The sequence below is a fragment of the Gordionus sp. m RMFG-2023 genome, chromosome 3, assembly GCF_954871325.1.
Source record: "Gordionus sp. m RMFG-2023 chromosome 3, tfGorSpeb1-WG-v2, whole genome shotgun sequence".
NCBI lineage: Eukaryota > Metazoa > Nematomorpha > Gordioida > Chordodea > Parachordodidae > Gordionus > Gordionus sp. m RMFG-2023.
In genome coordinates this window covers 30,109,539-30,133,534 of record NC_088777.1, presented here as the reverse complement: position 1 = coordinate 30,133,534, position 23,996 = coordinate 30,109,539, and the positions used below count along the sequence as shown (strand labels likewise).

The window sequence follows — 23,996 nt, the reverse complement described above, 5'->3', positions numbered from 1 at the left end:
AAATCTTCTGAAAAATATGTACTGATTTTTTAAATAGTATCTATTAATTTTATATTAAAAAAATAGTATCTACCTTTATTTTACTGCGTATTAGTATATTCAAAATAAATAAAATAACCGTCGAAGAAAAAAATAAATATTATTTGTTATAAAAAAATAACAATCGGAGAAAAAAATTAATATTTGTTATAAAAAATTTTTTTTTGAATTTTAATTAATTTCTCCTGCTTTTTTTTGAACAAATCTGTCTACCCTGCTGGTCTTACCTATTAGGAAAATAATCTAAAATGTGATTGAAACTATGCAAATAAGCATTCTTTGGAACATTATCAACCACAGTTGACCTTTAATTTATAATTTATTCAGCTAGTAATGCATCATGGGATTAACTCCCTTACAATAAAATCTACTAAATATATAATTTTTTCTCTATAGATTCATGGAAGGATTCTGAGTTAATAATATTTAGCAGATTTGTAGGTGCTGCCTGATGAATTGAAAATATTTATTTCATTTGAGTAATAAAAGAATTCAAGAGGGGGATAAAGAAGTGTATTATATAGTATTTTTTCAACTGACCTTGGAATGCTGGGTATTTGCTGCAAGTCAAGGTAGACAAATATCTAATTCATAGAGCTCTGCTTTTGACTCAATATGACATAATTTATGAAATTTATCATCTACATTCCTAATTTCTTTAAGTTTCAATACAACTATTTTTGAAGAAATATCTTTTTCATGCCATTTTTATTTTTTTTATCATATTCTTCATAATATATTTGGCCTTTTCTCTAAAAATTTATAGAAATCTTGGAAGAATGAATATGGATAATCTATTCCTCTCATTTGACTATTCTGATTCAATCATCAAATAAAGATAAAATTTATTATTTATCCATAAGGAAAAATTCTGATTCCCCGTCATTCTTGACGGGCTATCAGCTAGTTTATATATATATTTTTGAAAAAAATATATTTTTCCTCTTCGTAGTTCTTAAGGTATTTTTATATTTTTGTACTTTTGATACAAACAATTGAATTAGAACATGGTTCCATTATATTTTACTTATTTCTTTATGAAATATAAGATAAGTCCCAAATAAATGATTGATTTTTATTATGTTAACTTTTAAAGCTTCTAGCCAACCATGTTAGAGTCATTTTAAAATTGGCCCTGGCATATTGATTTCACAAGTTTTGACTTTTAAAAAATGCACAATTATATATTTAATTTTTTAATGTTTGGTATTTTTAAGTTTCCTTTTGCTCTTATTTAGCATTTCCCTCTTCATGGCATTTGAAAATGTCTTCTTTGTATTTATGAATATTGTGAATAGTTTTAAGATATATTAAAACTTTTAGCACATTCACTTTGGGTAATATTTTTTAGAAATTCAATCACTTGAATAATAAATGAATGCAATAAACCATATGCCCAGTTTATAGTGGTCTTATGCAAATGAAAAAAATTAGGGATGTACCGATATTTTATATCGGATCGGATCGGGCCGATATTTTGCCCATTTTAAAATATCGGTTATCAGAAAATATTATAAAATTTTCCGATCCGATATAAAATGGCGCTTTTAACAAAATTTAAAAAAAGTTATATCTAAAAATCCATTTGTTTTTATAAATAAAATCGGAATATATTTTTATGCTTAATTATTTTAATAGTAATAATTAGTTAATAAACATTTTGCAATATAGTTATTTTTTTTCGCATTCTGTTTAAAAAAGTTTCATTAATCTCTTCAGAATCTGTTTTTAGTGATATTAACAGTCCCCATCACCGCAGACCGATCTCTGATAAATTGGAAATTTTGGTATTTCTAAAAAGAAATCTTCGATAAATTAATTTTATATATTAATTTCAAATTTCAATATATTTGTTTATTACTAATTATGTAAATAGATTAATGTTATTACTTATTATATAAATAATTGCAATTGAATTGAATATAAACTATAACTGATCATTATAATATATTTAAATGACATATGTTATGGTATAGTAAAATTATAGATGTTGTACTAATAAAAAGAATATTAAAAATTAAAACCGGTATCTTTACAGAATACAAAATTAGATATGATATCGGATCAGTTATCGGCCGATATCAATTAAATATCTAAAATATCGGATCGAATCAGCCTCCAAAAAGTAGTATCGGTACACCCCTAAAAAAAATTATATTCTGTCTTTAGAAATATTAAACCTATTAGCACATTATAAATTCAATCACTTCAATAAATAAATGAATGCAATAAACCATATGCCCAGTTTATAGTGGTCTTATACAAATGAAAAAAGTTATATTCTGTCTACTTTTCAAAGTAAACAATTTGTCAAGGCACTTTATAATAGTTTATAGGAATTTTATTGCTCAGTTTAATTAAATTAGTGAGCTGCCCAAATTATTAAAAAATCAAATATTAATGATGAGCTTTTTTTTAATAAAGATGCCATTTTATATGATAGTATAATTCAATAACAGGGGCCAATAACCAATATTAAAAAACCAAACCAGTCATATGACAAAACTTATCCCACAACATCTACTTATTCTAACAACAAAGTGTCCAAGACAAAATAAAACTATGTATAATAAATGTATGTACTTCATTTGTAAATATTTAATTTGATCCTTTATAAATATTGGCTCCATTGGTATAAACATATGCAAAAAATTGAAGATATTTTGCATAGTTATTGGTTTAACATGGTGACATTTATTACAATACCATAATATATTTTCAAAATTTAAATGATTAGGATTGGACAACAGTTTATCTAATTCCATAAACATATTTAATTTCAATCGAGGCAATTGCTAGAATAAACTTAAATATATTTATATTTAATCAAACCCAATAATTATGATCCATTTGGAGAATTTTATGTCTTTTAATCTCATTTTTAGCCATATGACTTAATTTTGCACCTTGGGAAATCAAATTATTTAGATGATTATTAATTTCATTACTTTTTTTATTCATGTCACATGTTAAAAATAAAGAGTGCGATCCGGTGTAACTAAACTGAGAATTGACCGGTAAATCGACAGGTAAACTGAGAATTGACTAATATTTAATTTTATTTTATAGACTTTCAATTGTAATTTGAAAATATAAATAAATTGTTTTTATTGCATAAATCTTTATCTAAAATTAAATAAATTTAAAATAAAATATAGAATATAGAAGAAAATGTAGTCCTGAAATTTTTAATATGTATAGAACAGAAAATATAAAACACATAATAAATTTTTTAAATCATAAATATATTCAGTTAGATGGCGTATTAGATTAATAATTATTGGTTTTTAATTAAAAATAATATGAATTATAAGGGCATAAATTTTTGTTCTGGATTAATTTATTTGGTACAAACTTATATAATCATAAAATAAAAAAATTTGAAGTTTCCATCACTATTTTGGAGTTATGATGTCAATTCTCAGTTTAGTCAATTTTTTTAGATTTTTGGTATTTAAAAAATGTTTTATTTTTTTGTTTCATTTTGTGTAAAATAACTTATATAAACATAAAATGAAAAAAATTTGAAGTTTCCTTCACTATTTTCAGGGTTATGATGTCAATTCTCGTTTATCATTTTTTTAGATGGGATAATGTAGGACTGAGGTAACGAATTTAGCTCAAATGTTACCTATATTTTAATTAGCTTCTATTTTATAGTAATATCCTATTTAGTGTTGATAAAAAATTTCATAGCCCTCCAAGACCTAGAGCCCATTTAGAGTTTAATTATTATTACAAAAAAAAATATTTTTATAACCTTTTATTTGATACCCTTATCAAAAAATTATTTTTTGCACCCCCATCCTTTCCACCATGCACCATCCCAGACCAAGTCATACCCATCAAGACAAGCAAAAGATACTTAAATTAGCTTTTATTTGATACCCATATAGATATTTTGTGTTGATAAAAATATTCCTGACCCCCTAAGGCCTAGACCCGGATCTATGAGTGATTATTATTATTACAATAAAAAAATATTTTAATTACCTTTTATTTGATACCCATATCAAAAAAAATTAATTTTTTTCTCCCTACCCCTTTATCCATCCCTCAGGCCAAGTCATACCCATCAAGACCAAGAATGAAAACTTTCAGTCAAAAGATTTTAAAATTAGATATTATTTGATAACCATATCGGTATTTTGTTTTGATAAAAAATTTCTCCCCCACCCCCAGACCTATTCACGCATTAAGGGGGAGAGATTGACCTCCAGTTGAATAGATCTTTTGATTAGCTATCGAGATACCCTATATTAGACATATCTTATTTCAAGGCAAAAAAACAACATTAAAAATTAATAAATAACAATAAAATTAAAAAGAAATAGAACGAAATCGCAATTCCTCTTTATCACGATTAAAACGTGATAATACCGTATTGTCATTCCTTAATTTAAAACCCTAATTTTTTATTTATCTTTTTAAAACCCGTGATGATCCCGGATAGTTCTGATCCCTTTAAAAATTACGACATATATACTGTGTAAAATAATAACGCACCCATTGTTGTTTCCTTTTGTATTCTCGTTTAATATATTTCGCCATTTTGGATTATATTACTTTTCTATTGATACAAAATTTTCAATTTTTATAAATAAAGTAAAAAAGGCCAATGTACTTGGCTAAATTTTATCATGTACCAATTAAGGACATAAAATTCTAAGAAATTGGGTTTTTCATATAGATTATTTAATTGTTAATGGAGAATTATAATTCAATAACTAATTGGGGGCCATTTGTGGGGCCCAAAAATTATCAAGGGGCCAGGTTTGGTGGGCGAAATTTTTAAGGGGGCAAGGCCTCCCGTGGCTTAAGGTCTACACTACGTGGGACTTTTCATTTTTTGTTTACTATTCCTTTTTTAATTGGACTTTCCTAAACCATAAGTACCTTTTTTATTACTTTTCTTTTTTAATCGGACCTTTTCCTTTTTTGATTGACATTTTTTCCTTTTAATCGAACTTTTTCCTATGATTGACACTTCCTTTTTGAATGGGAAACCCTGTTATCTATTTCTCAATAACTATTTTATAAATCAATTGTGTTTGTATCTATACTTATGATTAGGCCATATCCAATCTTTTTAATCGAGAACATACCCTTTATATCTCTAGTGCATATTTTTTCTTTACAATCTTTATCACTTTTTAAAACATCACCTTCTTTTTGAAACTTTTTCAATATTCATACTTTTTTAAACCTATCTCACAACTCTTGTACTTTAAAAAGAAATCATCTATTAATTAAAAATTATACCCAATTTTCCTTTTCTCTTCAGAAATCTTTAATATCTCATTATCACCATCATTTAAAAAAACTATTTCTTCCCTTTCCTTAAATTTGCCTCTAATCACTAAGTTCCAAAAATTTTGTTTTCTTATAATTTCTTATATTATCATCGATACAACTACAACATAAATGTTCTTAAATCTTATCTAATATAAATGCTGACTTATTTAAATCTTTGTTTTTCATTCCAGGCTATTAGCTAATCAATGTTATATTTGAATTAAATCTTTAATATCTACCAAAAAATCTAATCTCTAATTGAGATCTATTGCGATCTTTTATTTCTATGACGGCTGCGGAGAATCTTATGTTTTAATTCCTAATACACCAAATATTATCACACCGATTTCATAAAAAATTTTATTTCCCAAATTAATACTAGTTTTCCTAAATCCTATATATTTACTTTTTCAAAATTTTATTTTCTTTTTCCCTACATTGAATATTTATTAACTTTTCGTGATCTTATTATTCATCTCACTCTAATGTTTTAATATTAAATATCCATATTTCTTTAATCGTTTCTTCTTTCTTGTACAAAATATTTAATTCTCATCTTTAATTGATCTGTTACTGAAAAATTTTCAAGATATTCCCTATTTCATCAATTATCTGTTTCAAACATATTTCTTATATACTTTATTTATTTCTTTTTTTTGAACAAAAAATTAAATCTTTATAAATTTTGCCTTGATATTCCTCCTAGATCAAAAAATATTTAAAAAAATATCTATATCTATAATACTAATACGATTTAATCATTATCTTTTTGTTCATAACTATCACCTTGCCATATCAATATAAAATTAAATTTTATATTTTTTTTAACCCTCTTATTTATCGAATTATGCTAAATTTTTAGGTACATGGTAAATTTTTATTTGAACCATCAGCAACACTTTTATAAGTAGTTGTGTGTGTGGATGTAAACTACTTATAATTAATACTAATTTAATTTATTTTATACAATTATATTTAATCATATAGAAAGTTTAATCATAAAAATAAAATTACAAAAGTATAAATATATAATTAAAGGTAAGAACTTATTATATAATCACGTGATAAATAGTGAAATAAAAATTTATCAATATTCATATTAAAATTTTAACGTATTTTTAGGTTCCCGTTTTATATCCCTAAAATGGGAATCTTGCTTATATCTCCTAGAAAACTTTTAAAGTAAATTTGAAATCGATAAGCGATTTTTATTTTTACGATTTAGAACCTATTTTTATTCTTAGGAACGTTCTGGACCGTTTCAGGAAGGTTCCAGAGTACACATTTTATCAGATATAATAATTCCAATTTAAATTTATCAACAAAACCTTATAAATGTTTTCTCCATTTGTTAAAAAGATACTGTTTTTTGTTGCAATTATTATTTTTAAATTTTTTCCATTTTGAAGTTTTTTTCACGCAATTTATTTTTCCGTAGTTTTTATTTCCTTCAGATTTTTTCCCCATTTTTTTTCCATCAGGTTTTTTCTCCACTGGATTTTAAAAAAATATCCCATTTTTAGAATAATTTTTTATTTTGTTTTCCTATTACATATCATTATCCTAAATATTATTTAATAGATTATATTTTTTTTGAAAAAATGCTATATCTTACAAACTGCAATAATATGCGATTTAAATATAATTTAAAAAAATTGATAAATATCTGAAATATTTAACCTAAAAATCATTAAAAGCATAGACTTATAAAATTAAGGTTGCAATCAGGGTTGCCGGTCAAAATTTTCAAATTGCGGGAGAAATTTGGTATTTTGCGGGGTAAATATGAAAATGGCTAAAGTGCTGGCCTTAGGCCTGGTTTGTAAAATGGCTTAGTTATCCCACTATTATTTCTTATAATTACTTTATATAAATATTTATAAAGTCGGTAACATCTTATAATATTTTTAAAATAGGTAATATTTTCCAAAATAGGTAATATTTTTCAAAATTGGTAATATTTTTTAAAATGGGTAATATTTTATACTTAGTTTTAATTTCTACTTCTTTGTAGTAGACTTACTTTATTTATTATATAAAAGAAAATAATTTGATCAAACGAGACAAATTATTTTTTAAATAACATCTTTATAATAATTAAATTTATAAAAAAAATACCAATCTATATAAAAGAAGGTAGCAAGATAAAATCTTATAAAAAAATATATAAAATAGATAATTTTATGCGAATATATACAAGGTTTTATAAAATATAAAAAAAATATGGAAAACATTAATTATATTTTATTTGAGATTTAAATATTGGTACTAAAAGTTTACCTATTGAGATATTTATAATGTTGGCATGACATATAATTATGTTTAACCATGAGGTCGGCCTCTAATGTTGTTACGGCATTTCTCTCCTTTCTCCAGGCTGTCCTCATCAGGCCAAAAATGCTCTCCGATAAGGCATTCGAAAGAGGTAAGTATAATATATGTGGGCATTTTTTTTCTAAATGTAGGGATTAATGTTATTATGAAAAAATTCTACCTATTTCTCTTTTACTTTTAGTCCATCTTTTGGAGTATTCTGGAGAATCATAAAAAACTGAGAGCATAACAATCGCCTCAATATGACATCAATATCTATCAATATTGTAAATTTATTAAATTATAAAATTCATCAATTGATGGTTTCTGTTTCAAGATCATATACTTAAACATTTGTAAATAGTTATTAAATTCAAAAATTGGTTTAGTGAAAATTTCTGCTTCATTTAAAGAACCATTAACCCTCTATTGTGCGAAAAAAAACTTATTTTTGTATTTAAAGAGCCCTTAATAAGCTAAAAATAATTGAAAAAATAATTTCTTTAAACCGTAAAAAATTAAATTTTTTAGTATGTGTATTTAAATACACAATGCGTGTAAAAAGTAGTGTTGTTTAAGTAACGAGTTACAAGTAACTGTTAAATTTTTGCTATAAAATAACTGTAACTAGTTATATTTTTTAAAATATAACTAATTACTTTTAAAAATATGGATGAATAAACCTAAATAATATATTCAAATAATAATTATTTTTAATGTTTTTTTTAAAATAATATAATTATTTATTAAATGAATATGAAAATTATAATTAACATACTTCATCTATATTCTATAAAAAAATATATAATTAAAAGAAGATAAATTAAAAAATAAAATAATTTATTTAGATTTGCTCGGCGGGGCTTAATGACCCACTTATAAGATATACAATATCGACAAATTTTGATTGATATTCTTTGTCGTAGGTAGAAGCCTTTTTTAGGATCATCTGATATTAAATGTAATGTGCTATTGCTTTAAATAATTTTAGGTCTTGGGGTCCAAATGATCCACAGAAGATTATCAAGGTGGCTATATTTATTTGTTTTTTTATTTTCAGCTTTCGTTATAGTGTTGACAGAAAAAAATCTGACAAAACGATCTAAACATGTATAATCTCAAGCGAGGGGTAAACCTTGGTTCCAAGGGACTTGTTTAAATGTCTGATTGTGTTCGCAAAGGATAAGTCTAAATAGATTTTCTTTTCTTAAATTGTTGCATTGCTGGGTTTTATAATTTTGTAATCAACAAGAAATAAACCTATTTTTTAATATTATATTTCCTTACAAATTTAGCACAATATTTTCCATATTTTTTGGCCTCAAGTTGCTGGCAATATTTATACTCTGGAATTACATAAGTTATAAATGTATTTTTTTTAAATTTTATTAAATTAAAGCATAAAACTTACTATAAGACAACGATTTAGATTATTTTGGAATTAAATAATTTTTGTATAAAATGCTAAATTAGTCACCATTACTTACTAATTAGAAAAGACAAAGACTATGAAAGAAAAAAAATGTTAAATTAGTCATCATTACTTTCTAATTAGAAAAGACAAAGACTATGAAAGAAAAACAAAATAATATAATGCAGATATCAAAATATCATTTCCTTCAATAAAAGATTAATCAAATAACCTTCATTCCATAGGCTAATTTAATTTTTTTGAAAATTTGGGAATTATATAGGGTATTTTTGTAATGGTCCTCTTGTTCAGAATTTTTTTGCCTTCCAAAAAAATATGTAAATTCTATGCTATAAAGTATTTTCCAAATTATACAATAATGCATGTACATATAATTAAATTAAATATAAATTATCTAATACCCTTCCCTTAATATTCTTATTATCACAATTTTCTTGACAAAAAAAACTCCAGTATTATACAGTTCTATTTGAATTAACATTAAAATATAATATAATTGCAATAAGTTTAAAATAAATATTTGCAACAACTGTATATATAAATATCATATTTGCAAATATTTGAGTGAAAAGATCATTAATTCTTAATATATAACCTGAAACCCATTTTTAGAATTAAGAGACCATTTTAAAATTTATAAGAACCAGAAAGTAACTTATAATGTAACTGTAAATAATAACTAGTAACATTTATAAAAATGTAATTATATTTACCAATGTAACTAGTAACTGTAACTAGTTATGTTTCAAAAGTATTTAACACTAATAATTTGTATATCCAATATTTTTATATTAAATAAATGGTTCAGTAAATAAAATGATGTATAAAGTAACATATTATGTAACTAGTAACTGTAACTAATTATTTTTCAAAAGTAACTTTTAACAACATAAATAAAAAGTATCATATTTTTACAATTTCAAACCTATTACAAATTAAGATATATGATTTTATTATTTAATAAATAATATAATAAAACAAATTTATATTAATTTTCATGAAATAATTTAAAACAATCGTTTTTTGAAGTAAAACATAATGATACATCACATTTGGTACAAATCACTTTTGTAACAAATTTACACCCAGAGTTTTTGCATCGCGCCTTTTTACTATATTTTGATCAATTTTCCAATGTTTTATTAGATTCTATCTTATTTCTTTCTGCGGAATATGGCCCCTTGCCAGATTTTTCTTTATATTTGGTGTCAATTGATATTAGTTTTTTTACGCTAGTGTTCATATTTTTGCTAATTTACAGAGTATCTCTGCTATTGAAATTTTAAATGTTAATAATTGCATTTGTTTTTTTACCGTTAACTTTAAAGCTATAAAATCTCTATACATTAATTAAAAATTTATAAGCATCATATCAAGTATATGGAATACTATACGGTGATACCATTTATGTGATCTTTGTGAATTCGATATAAAGCAATCAATGTACCATTAAATCTACACCTCCCATATTTTTATTGTAAATTTTTACAGCTACTGGACACGGAATTTTATGTTCCTTTCTATCAAACCGTTTACGATCTCCAACAAGGTAGCTACCTATATACATACTTACCTATAGAATCTATGCTGATCATACTGATGAACTACTAAGGTTAAAATAATAACTATCTTCAAGAATACAGTAGATTTTGATTATAGATAGCAAATAAAGAACATTTAATAATATAAAAAATATAATCAAAAAAGCCCAAATTCATATTGCATTTGTGTGTATTATGTATCTGGGTACACGTACCTTAAAACTCAAATTTTAAACACTATTAATGAATATAACAATATATTTATATATAAAACATTTCTTTTACCTGTATTTAATAGGATTTTTAACTTCCTGTTCCTTAAAATTTGTACAATAGAAATGATCATATCATATCATATTATACACTGGGGAGACATCCCACAATTAAGTGGGCACTCCACCACCTCATAGAGGGCGTCTCCAGTGCAGTGAATTTGCATTCACTGTTTGGCAGAAATTATACCCTACTGTCTGGGTCCTGTTTAATTTGAGTGGGATGACAGGTACCACTCGTGGATAAGACAGGATCCACAAAGTTGACAGTAATTTACCCTACTGTCAGGGTCCCGTTTAATTTGAGTGGGATGACAGGTACCACTCGTGGATAAGCCAGGATCCACATTGTAAATAATGTTTATTTATTAAAAAAGATAAGATAGGAATATGTATTAGAAAAAAGGGGGGGGGGGTGATTAAGGAGTAAAGAGGAAGAAGAATTAGTTTTTGTTATAATTTATTTATTTTTTTGTTTTGTTTTCTCTTTTTTTTTTTTATATTATTGGTAATAAGAGATTCTTGTGTTAAAATAATGTTAATATCATATTGATCAAGGAGTTTCCTAAGTATAGTTGTTTTTTAAAGTAGGCCAGGAATGTTGTAGGAGTAGATTGTTAGATTTTTGAAAATAGACATAATATAAATTTTAAAGTAAAATGTAAGATAAATTTGAATTTTGAAATAGAAAAAAAATGGGGAAAAAATAAGCAGACGATACTTGGAAAATTGAAAAAGCAAAAAGCAGACAAGAGAAATGATGAATAAGAAAATATCCATGAAATTGAGTTTTAAGAGAGGATTAAAGTTAAATTTTGTTTAAGAAAGAAGTTGTAATTATATTAAATGTTGATTTATATTATTTTGTTTAAATTAAGTTAATAAGATTAATATATAGAAAAAATAAATTGTTAAAGGAAATAAATAATTGAAATAAAAGATAAATAAATGATTTATAATGGTACTTGCTAAACTTTATAGTAGCTTAGGTAAAGAATTGGAGAAGATAAGAAAGAATTAAGTTATGATGAATTGATTGAGATAAATTAGTAAATAAAGAAGAGAATTTATTTCTTTGAATCTAGAAAAAATAAAAAAATTAATGAATAAAAGTAATAACTTGACAGAGATATATTATGGGTTATGTATAATCCTCAGCAATTAAAAAAAGAGTCTCATTACTCTCCCAAACATCTTCCATGCATTTGAAAGAAATATTCTTTCTCCAGTTTAGAAATATTCATAAAAATAAATGTTTGCTATATATAGGCATTTCTTAAAGAAATCATTTAGCTAATAATGTGCAAAGCCTAATATAAAACGATTCAAATATATTTCAATAGAATCATTTTTGTTACAAACAAAAGTTCTCAAAAAAAATCAAACCAAATAAAAATCGAATATTTGAGTATCCTATCCTATCCTATCATACACTGGTGAGACATCCCACAATTAAGTAGGTACTCAACCACCCAATTTACCCTACTGTCTGGGCCCGTTTAATTTGAGTGGGATGATGGATACCACTCGTGGATAAGTCAGGATCCACAAAAGTTGACAGTAATTTACCCTACTGTCAGGGTCCCGTTTAATTTGAGTGGGATGACGGGTACCACTCGTGGATAAGCCAGGATCTACATTGTAAATAATGTTTATTTATTATAAAAGATAAGATAGGAATATGTATTAGAAAAAAAGAGAGGGGGGGGGTGATTAAGGAGTAAAGAGGAAGAAGAATTAGTTTTTGTAATTTGTAATTTATTTATTTATTTTTTTTTGTTTTGTTATCTCTTTTTTTTTAAAGTATATTGTAAGATAAATTTGAATTTTGAAATAGAAAAAAAATGGGGAAAAAAAATAAGCAGACGATACTTGGAAAATTGAAAAAGCAAAAAGCAGACAAGAAAAATGATGAATAAGAAAATATCCATGAAATTGAGTTTTAAGAGAGGATTAAAGTTAAATTTTGTTTAAGAAAAAATTGTAATTATATTAAATATTGGTTTATATTATTTTGTTTAAATTAAGTTAATAAGATTAATATATATAGAAAAAATAAATTGTTAAGGAAATAAATAATTGAGATAAAAGATAAATAAATAATTTATAATAATGGTACTTGATAAACTTTATAGCTTAAGAAAAGAATTGGAGAAGATAAGAAAGAATTAGGTTATGATAAATTGATTGAGATAAATTAGTAAATAAAGAAGAGAATTTATTGCTTTGAATCTAGAAAAAATAAAAAATTTAATGAATAAAAGTAATAACTTGACAGAGATATATTATGGGTTATGCATAATCATCAGCAATTAAAAAAGAGTCTCATTACTCTCCCAAACATCTTCCATGCGTTTGAAAGAATCTACTAGAGTTTTGATTCAGAAGAGTAGGAGTTAGGCTTATCATGTCATAAAAAAATGCATTTAGTCGCAAAGCAAATATTTAAGGAATATAGTGTGCTTGAAAATGAAATTGTGAGTGATAGAAGTATTTGTAGAATTGGTAGATATCTATAAAATATAAAAGATTAAATAAAAAATAAATAGACCTGGGAGTTCAAATAAAGATATGGTAATCTATTATTTCTCGGAGGTGGCGATTTAACATCATAATTTACATAAAACTAATATTCACAATAGAAATGATATAATATATTAAATGGAAAATATGCATATCATCATATCATATTATACACTGGGGAGACATCCCATTAAGTGGGCACTCCACCACCCCATAGAGGGCGTCTCCAGTGCAGTGAATTTGCATTCACCGTTTGGCAGAAAATTTACCCTACTGTCTGGGTCCCGTTTAATTTGAGTAGGATGACGGGTACCACTCGTGGATAAGCCAGGATCCACAAAGTTGACAGTAATTTACCCTACTGACAGGGTCCCGTTTAATTTGAGTGGGATGACGGGTACCACTCGTGGATAAGCCAGGATCCACATTGTAAATAATGTTTATTTATTAAAAAAAATAAGATAGGAATATGTATTAGAAAAAAGGGGGGGGGGATGATTAAGGAGTAAAGAGGAAGAAGAATTAGTTTTTGTAATTTAATTATTTTTTTTTTTTGTTTTCTCTTTTTTTTTTTAAATATTATTGGTAATAAGAGATTCTTGTGTTAAAATAATGTTAATATCATATTGATCAAGGAGTTTCCTAAGTATAGTTGTTTTTGAAAGTAGGCCAGGAATGTTGTAGGAGTAGATTGTTAGATTTTTGAAAATTGACATAATATAAATTTTAAAGTAAATTGTAAGATAAATTTGAATTTTGAAATAGAAAAAAAATGGGGAAAAAATAAGCAGACGATACTTGGAAAATTGAAAAAGCAAAAAGATAGCTGTCTTTCATGGACAAAATTAACTATAAAAATAAGAAGAAATAAATAGGTCAACATTTACGTTTTTTAATACTATCTTCAAAAATAACTTCTTAAATATGCAGCTATACGAAAAAAAGATGTTCTTGTTACCTTAACACCTTTCTTGTATATATTTTAGTTATGTTTTTATGAAGCATTTATTGTTTTGTTATTATTGCTTTAAGTATTAGATTGAATACACGTCTGATTTAATTGGTTAATTTATAGAATCTAAATTATATATGCAACCTTGTAAATCGTTATTATAATTAGTTGTTTTATATTATTATGATAGTTTTGAAAAGGTATATATATATACTTGATCATACAATTAAAGTAAAATAGTTAATAGAACACTAGTTTATCCTTTAATAGATGCTCAACGAATAAAAATAATAACACTAAAAATATCGCTATTTTTAAAATTGCAAGTAGGGTTGCCTCTCCTTCATCCGCGGGAGACTCCCGCATGTTTTAAGCTGATTAGTTTAATTAGAGATATAGCCTCTTTCCCAAATGAGGAATTAGTTAAATTACAGTAGTATAAATATATTGTTGATAACTAGATGCAAATATTTTTGGCATCCTTTTTTTTGCTATACCTTATGGATTGTAATTATTATTTGATGGGGCGAAAATGTATATACACATGAAGTCCCAATACATGTGTTTCCCTATATCTCAGGGGATTAATATATCACCTCCAGTTATTAATAACACAAGTATCCTGTGGTTCAAGATGTGAAGGAACATCGGTTTTGAATAGGGAATCTTGAACTTTATTAATTCTTTCGTGCCTTACATATTTGTATCGGTTCACGAGACAATAGAGAGGAAGTCTATCTTATGAATTAACCCTTGCCCCTTATCCTTTACAGTTGTAGGGTAGAGATATATCTATGCTAAGCCTGATAGCCAAAGCATATCTAAATTCGCTATTTGTCAAAAGATATTTATTTAACATGCTTGGGTAAGCTTCTAACCATTCGTGGCCTGATTTGTCCATTACCAATAAACGAAAGTTAGTAAACTGCTGTGTATCATTGCTTGAAGTTTAGGTTCGGTAAAAAATAACGGTTAATGCCGGTTTAAAGATTTAGGTTTAAATCCCTGATTTAATTTTTTTTTCTCAAACCATAGCCGAACCTATATCAAACAATTCAACACTCTAAAAAGAACTATATTTTGTAAATAAAGTATAATCATAATGAATAAATGTTTTTTTAAGATATAGTTTGGACGGTATAACACTCCGACTTTCTCGCACCAAACATTCATCTATTATTGCCAACTCCTTTTTCATATATTTATTCCTTCCCTTAGGCACGCTTTGATTCGTCTCAATTCTCGATCTTGTAAAGTTACCCTTTTCATTTCTTCCCATGTTACTGGCCCGCCTCTAGATATTCCAGCCATATTCCTAATCAGTCCTTGCTCATTTTCTTCTTCCCGCTCCTCTTGTTCTTTCTTCCCGAAATCTTCCCCAGCTCCACATCTGGATAAAACATCCGGTAAATAGTTTTCTCCCCCTCGGTGATATTTCATCTGAACGTCAAAACTACCCACTAGCAATAACCATCTTTGTAACCGGGGTGATAGCAATAATTCCTTATTGTCCTTTTTGAAAAGATGTACAATGGGCTTATAGCCCGTGTAAATAACAAATCTGCGTCCAATTAAATATTCACGACACTTTTTTAATCCAAAAAAAACGGCTAATGCTTCCAGCTATGCTGCCATAAATTTGAGAAAAATAACACAGGCCTCTCTACTTCATCAATATAATGCAACAACGCTTATCCTACACCTTTATTAGATGCATCCACCGTAATATCACTTCCAATTCATTACTAAAACACACCAAAACCTGTTTATTTCCTATTCTACATTTCAATTCTTTGGACTCCTCTTGTTTATCTATCCAGTTAAATTTTTCAAAACAGCACCCATTTTACGTTGAAAAATAAGAGCTGAGACACTAAGTCCATATGGTAATCTACAGAATGCGAACAGTCTATTAGGCGTAGTAATAGTTAATAATTTCTTTATCTCTGGTTTTACACATAGTTGCAAATATGCATTAGAGAAATCCACCTTTGAAGAATAAATGCTTCCCTTTAAACTAGCCAGTATTTCTTCTAATATTGGTAATGGATATTAGACCTTCACAACCCACGGATTTAACGTGACTCGAAAATCTGCACAGGTGGAGTTGCCCACTCACTATATTCTACAGGACAAACAATGCCTCATTGTACCCATTGATCCAACTCCATTTGCACTTCCTTTCTCCATTCAAACGGTATCCGTCGTAACTCACAAAACTTTGGAACACAACCTCTTTTAATTTAATGTCCACTTCATAATCTCTGAGACATCCCAAATCATCGTTGAAAATTTCCTGATAATTTTGCACTAATCTCCGAACTCCTTCTTGCACTTTTGTCATTCCCAATTTCCTTCCATCTTCTTCATTATTTATCGACTTCTCTCCCATGGGCAGTATCTTGGCATTTATTACTTCCCGATTACTTTGCGTCTTGACATTCATCACTTCTTGATTTTCTTGATGCGGCTCTACCTCCCTTTTTCTAGTCTATCCTTCCTCCTCTCTCCTCTTGATATCACGACATTCTTTAACAGGTCCAACATGCCCCAGGTAACTTTTACCTACTTTCTATCTTAAATTATTCTTCTTTATTTCACCCCAGGAATTATTTTTTTCCATCTTTATTGAACTTCCCTTTCTCCATCCCGCTCTTAGAGTTACTCCCCCTCCTTTCGCTCCTAAAATCATTTTCCCTTGTTCAGCTCCTAGAATTATTTCGTATAATTTCTCTCCTTGAATTAATTCTCCTTATTTCGCTTGTAGAATTATTGCTTCTGGTTTCGCTCCTTGAATTATCTTCCCTTGTTTCGCTCCTTGAATTATCGCTCCTTGTTTCGCTCCTAGAATTGTTCTTCCTTGTTTCACTCCTTGAATTATCTAGCCTTGTTTCGCTCCTAGAATTACTTCCCTTAATTTCGTTCCTAGTACTTTTTTCTCTTGTTTCCTCATTATGGTCTCAATTCCCGGCAACACATTCTCTCTCAAGGTCATAACGGAATATTCCTCAATCGTTATTGGCACAAATATAACCCACCATGGAAATACTCCCAAAAAACTATACCATGGACCAATTCTAGTGATCCAGTCCCATCCCAGCACTGCTTCTATATTCCTATTAATAACCCATAAATCTAATATTCCAACCCTTTCCTCCAATGTTTCTACTATCTCCACCCTACCCATTGCTGTCAACAGGGTCCCATCGAACTATCTTATTCTTAACCCTTTATTCTCTATGATTTCACCGGGCCAAATACTCTGATATCCATTATATCCAAAAATTGCAACATGTGAACCATTCTTCCCCCTAAATTTATCATCACTCTCGGACAAAGATCATGTATTACCCCTTCTTGTAGCATATTTGCGCCTCCCTCCTTATTTGTTTTTCCCTGATAAAACTCTTCCTTTGTCTATTTCAACCATCGCGCCCCGTATTGCAGATTTTTCGCCATCATATAGTCACAACTTCTCACAGTCCCTAGCCACATGCCCACTCTTTCGGCATCAAAAAAATTCCATATTTTTCTCCCCCGTTTCTTTGACATTGAACCCCTTCCATTTTCTCTCGCTCAATCGTCCTCACATATGTAGCATTCGGACCCACCCCTCTCTGTGGAGAACCACTTTCGTTGTTGTAATTGCTTGTATTACACCCCTCCTTCTTATGCCCAAACCGAATACAACCCGCCATCTATCTCTCTTGCTTATTTATAAAATAATTAGCTATATGTGCAAACTTCCCACACCCAAAGCATTTTGCCTCATGGCAATCTCTGAGCATATGACCTGGTTTACCACACAACTCAATCTTCCCCGAGAATTCTCTCTTGGCTCTCTATACGGTCTCAACACAAGATTATTATCGAAATTTTGTTTATCACAACCATATACATTTCTGCTTATATCACTATCCATCCACCTATTAATTAACTCTTGAACCGGTAACTAGGTTTTACCCTTCATATCCTCCTCCCCATTATGTCCCTCAATGGCCAAAGTTTCTCCTTTTATTCTTATGCTGCGACTTCTCTTCATTCTCTTGCCCCAAACTAAACTAGATATCCATATTACTAATATAATCAACCCTCCAAAAATAATATACTGTATTTCCCAATTTAACAAATTTTAAACTTTATCTCATTTATATATAACAAAATTTTGGCAGCACTTCCGTGTAATAGGTTAAAATAACACAAATTTAAACAATTTTTTGTAACTATTTTAAATTTGATAAAATTTGGGCAGCATTTCCATATAACTGGCATATATGCAAAAATTTGGGCAACACTTCAGTGTAACTGGCTTATTTATTAAAAATTTGGGTTAGTTTCGTTTAGTTTATATATGCAAAAATTTGGGCAGCACTTCCGTGTAATAGATATTTGTGAAATAAGTTGGCAGTTCAGACTTCTAACTTAAACGTCCGACCCACGGGTGACTTAATATCTTTCCTAACATTTTTTAAATTTCCGACACACAGGTAACCTAATATCTCCATCAAACACTTTTTAACTTAAACGTTTGACACACGGGTAAACAAATATCTCTACCAAATACCTTAAACGTCCGACACACGGGTAAACTAATATCTCTATCAAATACCTTAAACATCCGACACACGGGTAATCTAAAATCTCTATCAAACACTTTTTAAATCTGAAGTCCAACTGTCCTTGGCCACCACACTTTCAAGTTTGTTGTTTGTCTTTGAATTAATAAATTATTTGTTTTTTTTACTTGATCTTTACACTTTCAAGTTTCTGTTAATGAATCAATTAATTATCTTTTTACTTGGCCTAAAAAAATTTCCAAAATTAAAATTTTTCTTCCCAGATTGAAAATTTAAAAAAGTGTCTTTATTTTTTTTACAGAAATTATAATAACAATAATAATAATAATCTTTTACAAAAAAAACAATAATATTTAATTAACTAGCTAGAATTATATAAAAAAAATCGATATAACAAAAAAAAATAAACAAAATAACATACCACTAATTAATAAAATCGAAAATAAAATATAATCTATAATTTTTTATAATTCTACGACAATAATATTACAAAAAAAACACATTGCCTGATTTAACCAAGCAATGTAAATTCACCCCGCCTACCAATATAACACATTGCCGAAAAAAATCAGGCATGCCAACATATATATTCTACATTATACAATATTTTATAATATTCATTATATTATTTAATACGTTCTTAAATTTTTAATGGCAACTGTATTAAATATAAATGTTAAGATATGACATCGTAATATGATTTTCAAACCTTTTTATTTTGAAACAAAAGAAGACATGATTTATTATCGACTAGTATATGACCAACTATGTCCTAACGGTCACGATGATTGATTTATTATTACTCCTCAACGTTTCGCACGAAATTTTAAAATTATTTATGTTTATATATTTGTAATAAATAAAAATGAATAAAGAATAAAACTTATTATTAATAATATATCGTTTATTTTCCCAAATCATGTAATTTTGAGGTTTTCATATATAAAGTCGAAAATATTTTTAAGGGGATCCAAATAACTGTCGCTAATAAAGCTAGCTTACTCGTTTCAAGATTACCGAACGATATACAGTCAAATTCGCTTAATTGCATATCGCTTAAGTGCAAATATTTTAAATGCGAAAACAAACCGTCATTTTGTTAAAATCTACGGCATAATGTTAAAATATATTTTTAAATACAAATCGGTTAAATGGCGAAAAATGTAAAGTTCCACTTATATGTTAACAACATTATTTTTATCGGATAATTGCCAAGAGATGATTTTTGAATTAGTAGCATTAAATAATTAAATATTATGTTTGAATTCACATCAATCCTTTAAATTCTTGATACCTAATCTGATGTGTTTTTTTTATTCAGGAGAACCAAGCGTTGCTCTATTGTAAATATTTGTGTATGTACAAAATAATAGGGCTAGGCCATTAATTATCACGTAATTATTATTTTATGCTTAAATTGTTATTAGAAAATTTAATTTATAGAAAAGAATCAAAATTATCACATTGCATTACAAATAAATCACTAGTATCTAAGAAAATCAGCAAAATTAACCTCCCGAAAACAGAGGCATCATTATTAATTATGCTTTCAAAGATACGTAGCACAAATTGCAGCCTAAATGAGCTTGTCATGCTAGAAAAAGATAGAGTTTACATCAAAATATTTGATGAGGAATTTCCAAAATTTTATAAATATCTACAATTTTTATAATTCTAGGAAGCTGCAAAGATTTAGAAAAAGATAAAATATTAATTCACACAATAGCAATGAAAGAGGAAGTGTCGATCTTGGAAATTTTTTTATTATAAATAAAATTAATTAATTTTTAGAAGGGCATGATAATGCAGAAAGTGATTACGTGAATGTTAAGAAGAGATACCCAAATTGATTATTTACCTAACAAAAAAAGCTATGAAAGGATATTACATTTTTATCCAGTATTTATATACTAACTTGAAAGACAGAATCTTTAAGATGTGAAATTTTAATTTTGTAATTCATAAATTAAATATTAAAAGTTTTCAAATAATTAAAAACATTTCTCAGTGAGTAAAATTGGATTATCTACTATCCAGTCATTTGATTTATTCATCATTTAGCAGGGTCTACTTGCATATAAAGGAATATCTTAGCTTGTTTTAAAGTAAGATGTAAATATTATATTTCTTGTTAGACTTTTAATTGCTTAGCCTTCTATCAAATTATGTTTTAATTATTTACAAAAATGAATGTAATACCTTTTATTAAATGATGTAAAGGTAAAATATATACAACATGCAGAGTTGAGCAGTACCGCGAATACTTGTATCTAAGATACAAGATCCTTTTGTATCTTGTACTCAGTATATTTTTGACATTTTTAATAAGATACTAGTATCTGTATCTAAGATCTTTTATTCTGAAAAGAATCTTGTATCTTTTTCATTTTTATTTTTATTTTCTTGACAAAAGATACAGATACAGATTCTTTTAAATATTCACGTTTAAAATTTTACATATAACAGTATATATCTTATTTTCTTCGAGAATTTTGTATTAATTTCTTTATTTTTTTTTCACCATATTTTAAATTTAATGACAATCAAAATTAGCTGGAAAATTTACAACTCATATTAAGGTAGATAGATAAAAAAAATAACAACACCAAAACGAAATAAAGATTATATTTTATATATAAATGTAACTCGATGAATATCATTCCAATTTTATATAAGATTTTTTTAATTTGTAATGATTAACACTCATGGTAGTAAAATTTAAATTATGGAAATAAGTTCCCGCGAATCAAATCCAAATCTTAAAATTTTATTTGGAAATTTTTTAAAAATAAAAGTTAAAAAAGACAACGTACAGGCTAGATGTAAAACCTGTATAAACAAAAAAATGATAAATGGCTTAACACAAATTTTGTTAAACATATTAAAGTATATTAATTTACGTATCACGTCAATACCGCAAAATGCATTATCGCGAATGCATTACCGCGAATGTTGATTACCGCGAAAAGATATTATAGCGAATGCATTACCGCGAATGCATTATCGCGAATGCATTATCGCGAATGCATCATAGCGAAAACAGTATCGCGAATGCATTATCGCAAAAAAATTATCGCGAATGCATTATCGCAAAAAAATTATCGCGAATGCATTACAGCGAATGTATGACCGCGAATGCATTATCGCGAATGCATCATAGTGAATGTATTAAAGATTATCGCGAATGCATTTTCGTGAATGCATTATAGCGAATGTATTATGGCGAATGCAATACAGCGAATTCATTATCACGAATATAATATCATAAATTAATTATCACGAATGTAATATCATAAATTAATTATCACGTATGCAATACTGATTTATATTTGACAAATGATCGATATAATTAATATAAAGTATTAAAATTCTTTACTACTCATCCACTTACTTAATAAATAGTTCATCTTTATTATGTTTTTATATTTTAAATATATTGGGAACAATAAATTTGTCACCTTTTGGAAATTCCTAGCTGATAATATTTTTCCCGATCTCTATTTTTCTAAAGAAATTCTTTAAACTAACTAATTATATTGTAACTCATTTAGCAAGTTGAGACCTTTATCAAAAAACGAGAAAACCAGCCTAATTGAAGTTTCTATATTTATTTAACGTAGCGTTTTTAAATTTTTGTAACTCTAAAACACGTCACTTGCTATTTATGAAGTTTCGTATACTCAATTTTTTTTAATAATTAGATTAAATCGTTTTTTAAAAAATTTGAAATACTAATATTGGACAAAAAATAACTTAAGATTCTCATTTATTTTAATTTATTTAAAAATAGGCTAAACGTGTTCCCAATATATTGATCTATAGCCTGACGCTCGCCTTTTTTTTAAATTTTTTTCGTAATTATAAATTATAATGGAAACAAAGCATATTTTGAGATCCGTAAAATTATTAAAATAATAAAAATTTTTATAATTAATCTATCCTTATTTTTTCTTGCATGAACCTGACAATAAACACCAATTTGATATTAAGGGCCATATTTTACCAATTTTTTTTTCAAGTTTGTAAGATTCAAAAGGTTGTAGCCTATTACTTGATAGTTTTTCGATATATGGAACCCGTATCTTGAGGTCTCTTTAAAACTGTTGAACTCGACCAATATTCCACTTTCTTCTAGAAAATTCAGGAATTAAACTTCTTTCCAATTTTTCTTCTCATGGCATAATTGTTGTAGCTGTTGAAAAAAAGAAGAAATAAATTTAATTTAATACATCAAATGTCAGTTATTTTCTGACAGGGGAATTAAGTTTTCCTGGTGGATAGGGGGAAAACGTGATCATCAAATGTTTGGCTTGGATTCCTTTGTTAGCTATTTTGGAGTGAAAATTTTGGATTAATTGGAGTGATGTCAGCTGGGAGAAATGAGGAATGGACCTGGAGTGAAGAACATGTGAAGCGGGATAAATATGATTTATAATATTTATATATTCTTTTTTAATGTATAGATAAAAATAATTATGAATAAAGTTGGATATGTTGAATAAATATGGCTTGTTTTGTTGATTTGTTTTATTGGTGCACGATGACCTCAGGATTGACTTAGATATTAATGCGGCCACAATGCAACGTAGGCGATAAGAAAGTGATGCATGTACAGAATATGGAAATTCAAGAGTTATTTGTTATAAAAAGGTAAGAACCATTTTTTTCATGTAATTTTGAATTTTACCGGGAAACCACAACACCAGTACTAGAAACTATACAGAGGAAAAGGTGAGATTAAGAGGTGAGTTTAAGGGTTCCTGTAATTTCATATTAAATATTTAACTTAAAAGGGTGTAAGATAGAAAGTATGTAATGAGTATTAGGCAGGAATATGAAAATAAGATAAGAAATTTAAGACAGTAATATTTGGTATATTATATGTCTAGATGTATATTGTACATCCAAATGATCTTATTATTTGGTATGCCTTAAAACTCATTGAATGGTGTTATAGGTATTCCGTCATAGGAATATAAAAGACCTCATGATCAGCAGGACAGAAAGGATTGCTAAATATTTAAATATTTGTGGAAAATATATATGGAAATA

At 27.3% G+C, this 23,996-nt stretch overlaps 1 protein-coding gene across 5 annotated transcripts in view; it reads right to left on the bottom strand.

Annotated features, from left to right (window-relative positions):
• The window catches only part of LOC135927413 (uncharacterized), a 74,371-nt gene extending 71,350 nt beyond the window's left edge, over positions 1-3,021 (bottom strand). For 2 of the 5 annotated variants that reach the window (XM_065463389.1, XM_065463392.1), the window contains exons 1-3: positions 2,988-3,015; positions 2,872-2,945; positions 2,623-2,834 (exon numbers count right to left, since the gene is read on the bottom strand). In XM_065463389.1, the coding sequence (XP_065319461.1) occupies positions 2,623-2,834; positions 2,872-2,945; positions 2,988-3,000 (299 nt within the window). In that variant the 5' untranslated portion in view covers positions 3,001-3,015. Of the gene's footprint in view, positions 1-2,622; positions 2,835-2,871; positions 2,946-2,987 lie in introns of all 5 variants that reach the window. The other 3 variants (XM_065463393.1, XM_065463390.1, XM_065463391.1) reach the window with 3 other exon arrangements.
• Positions 3,022-23,996: the final 20,975 nt, after the last annotated feature.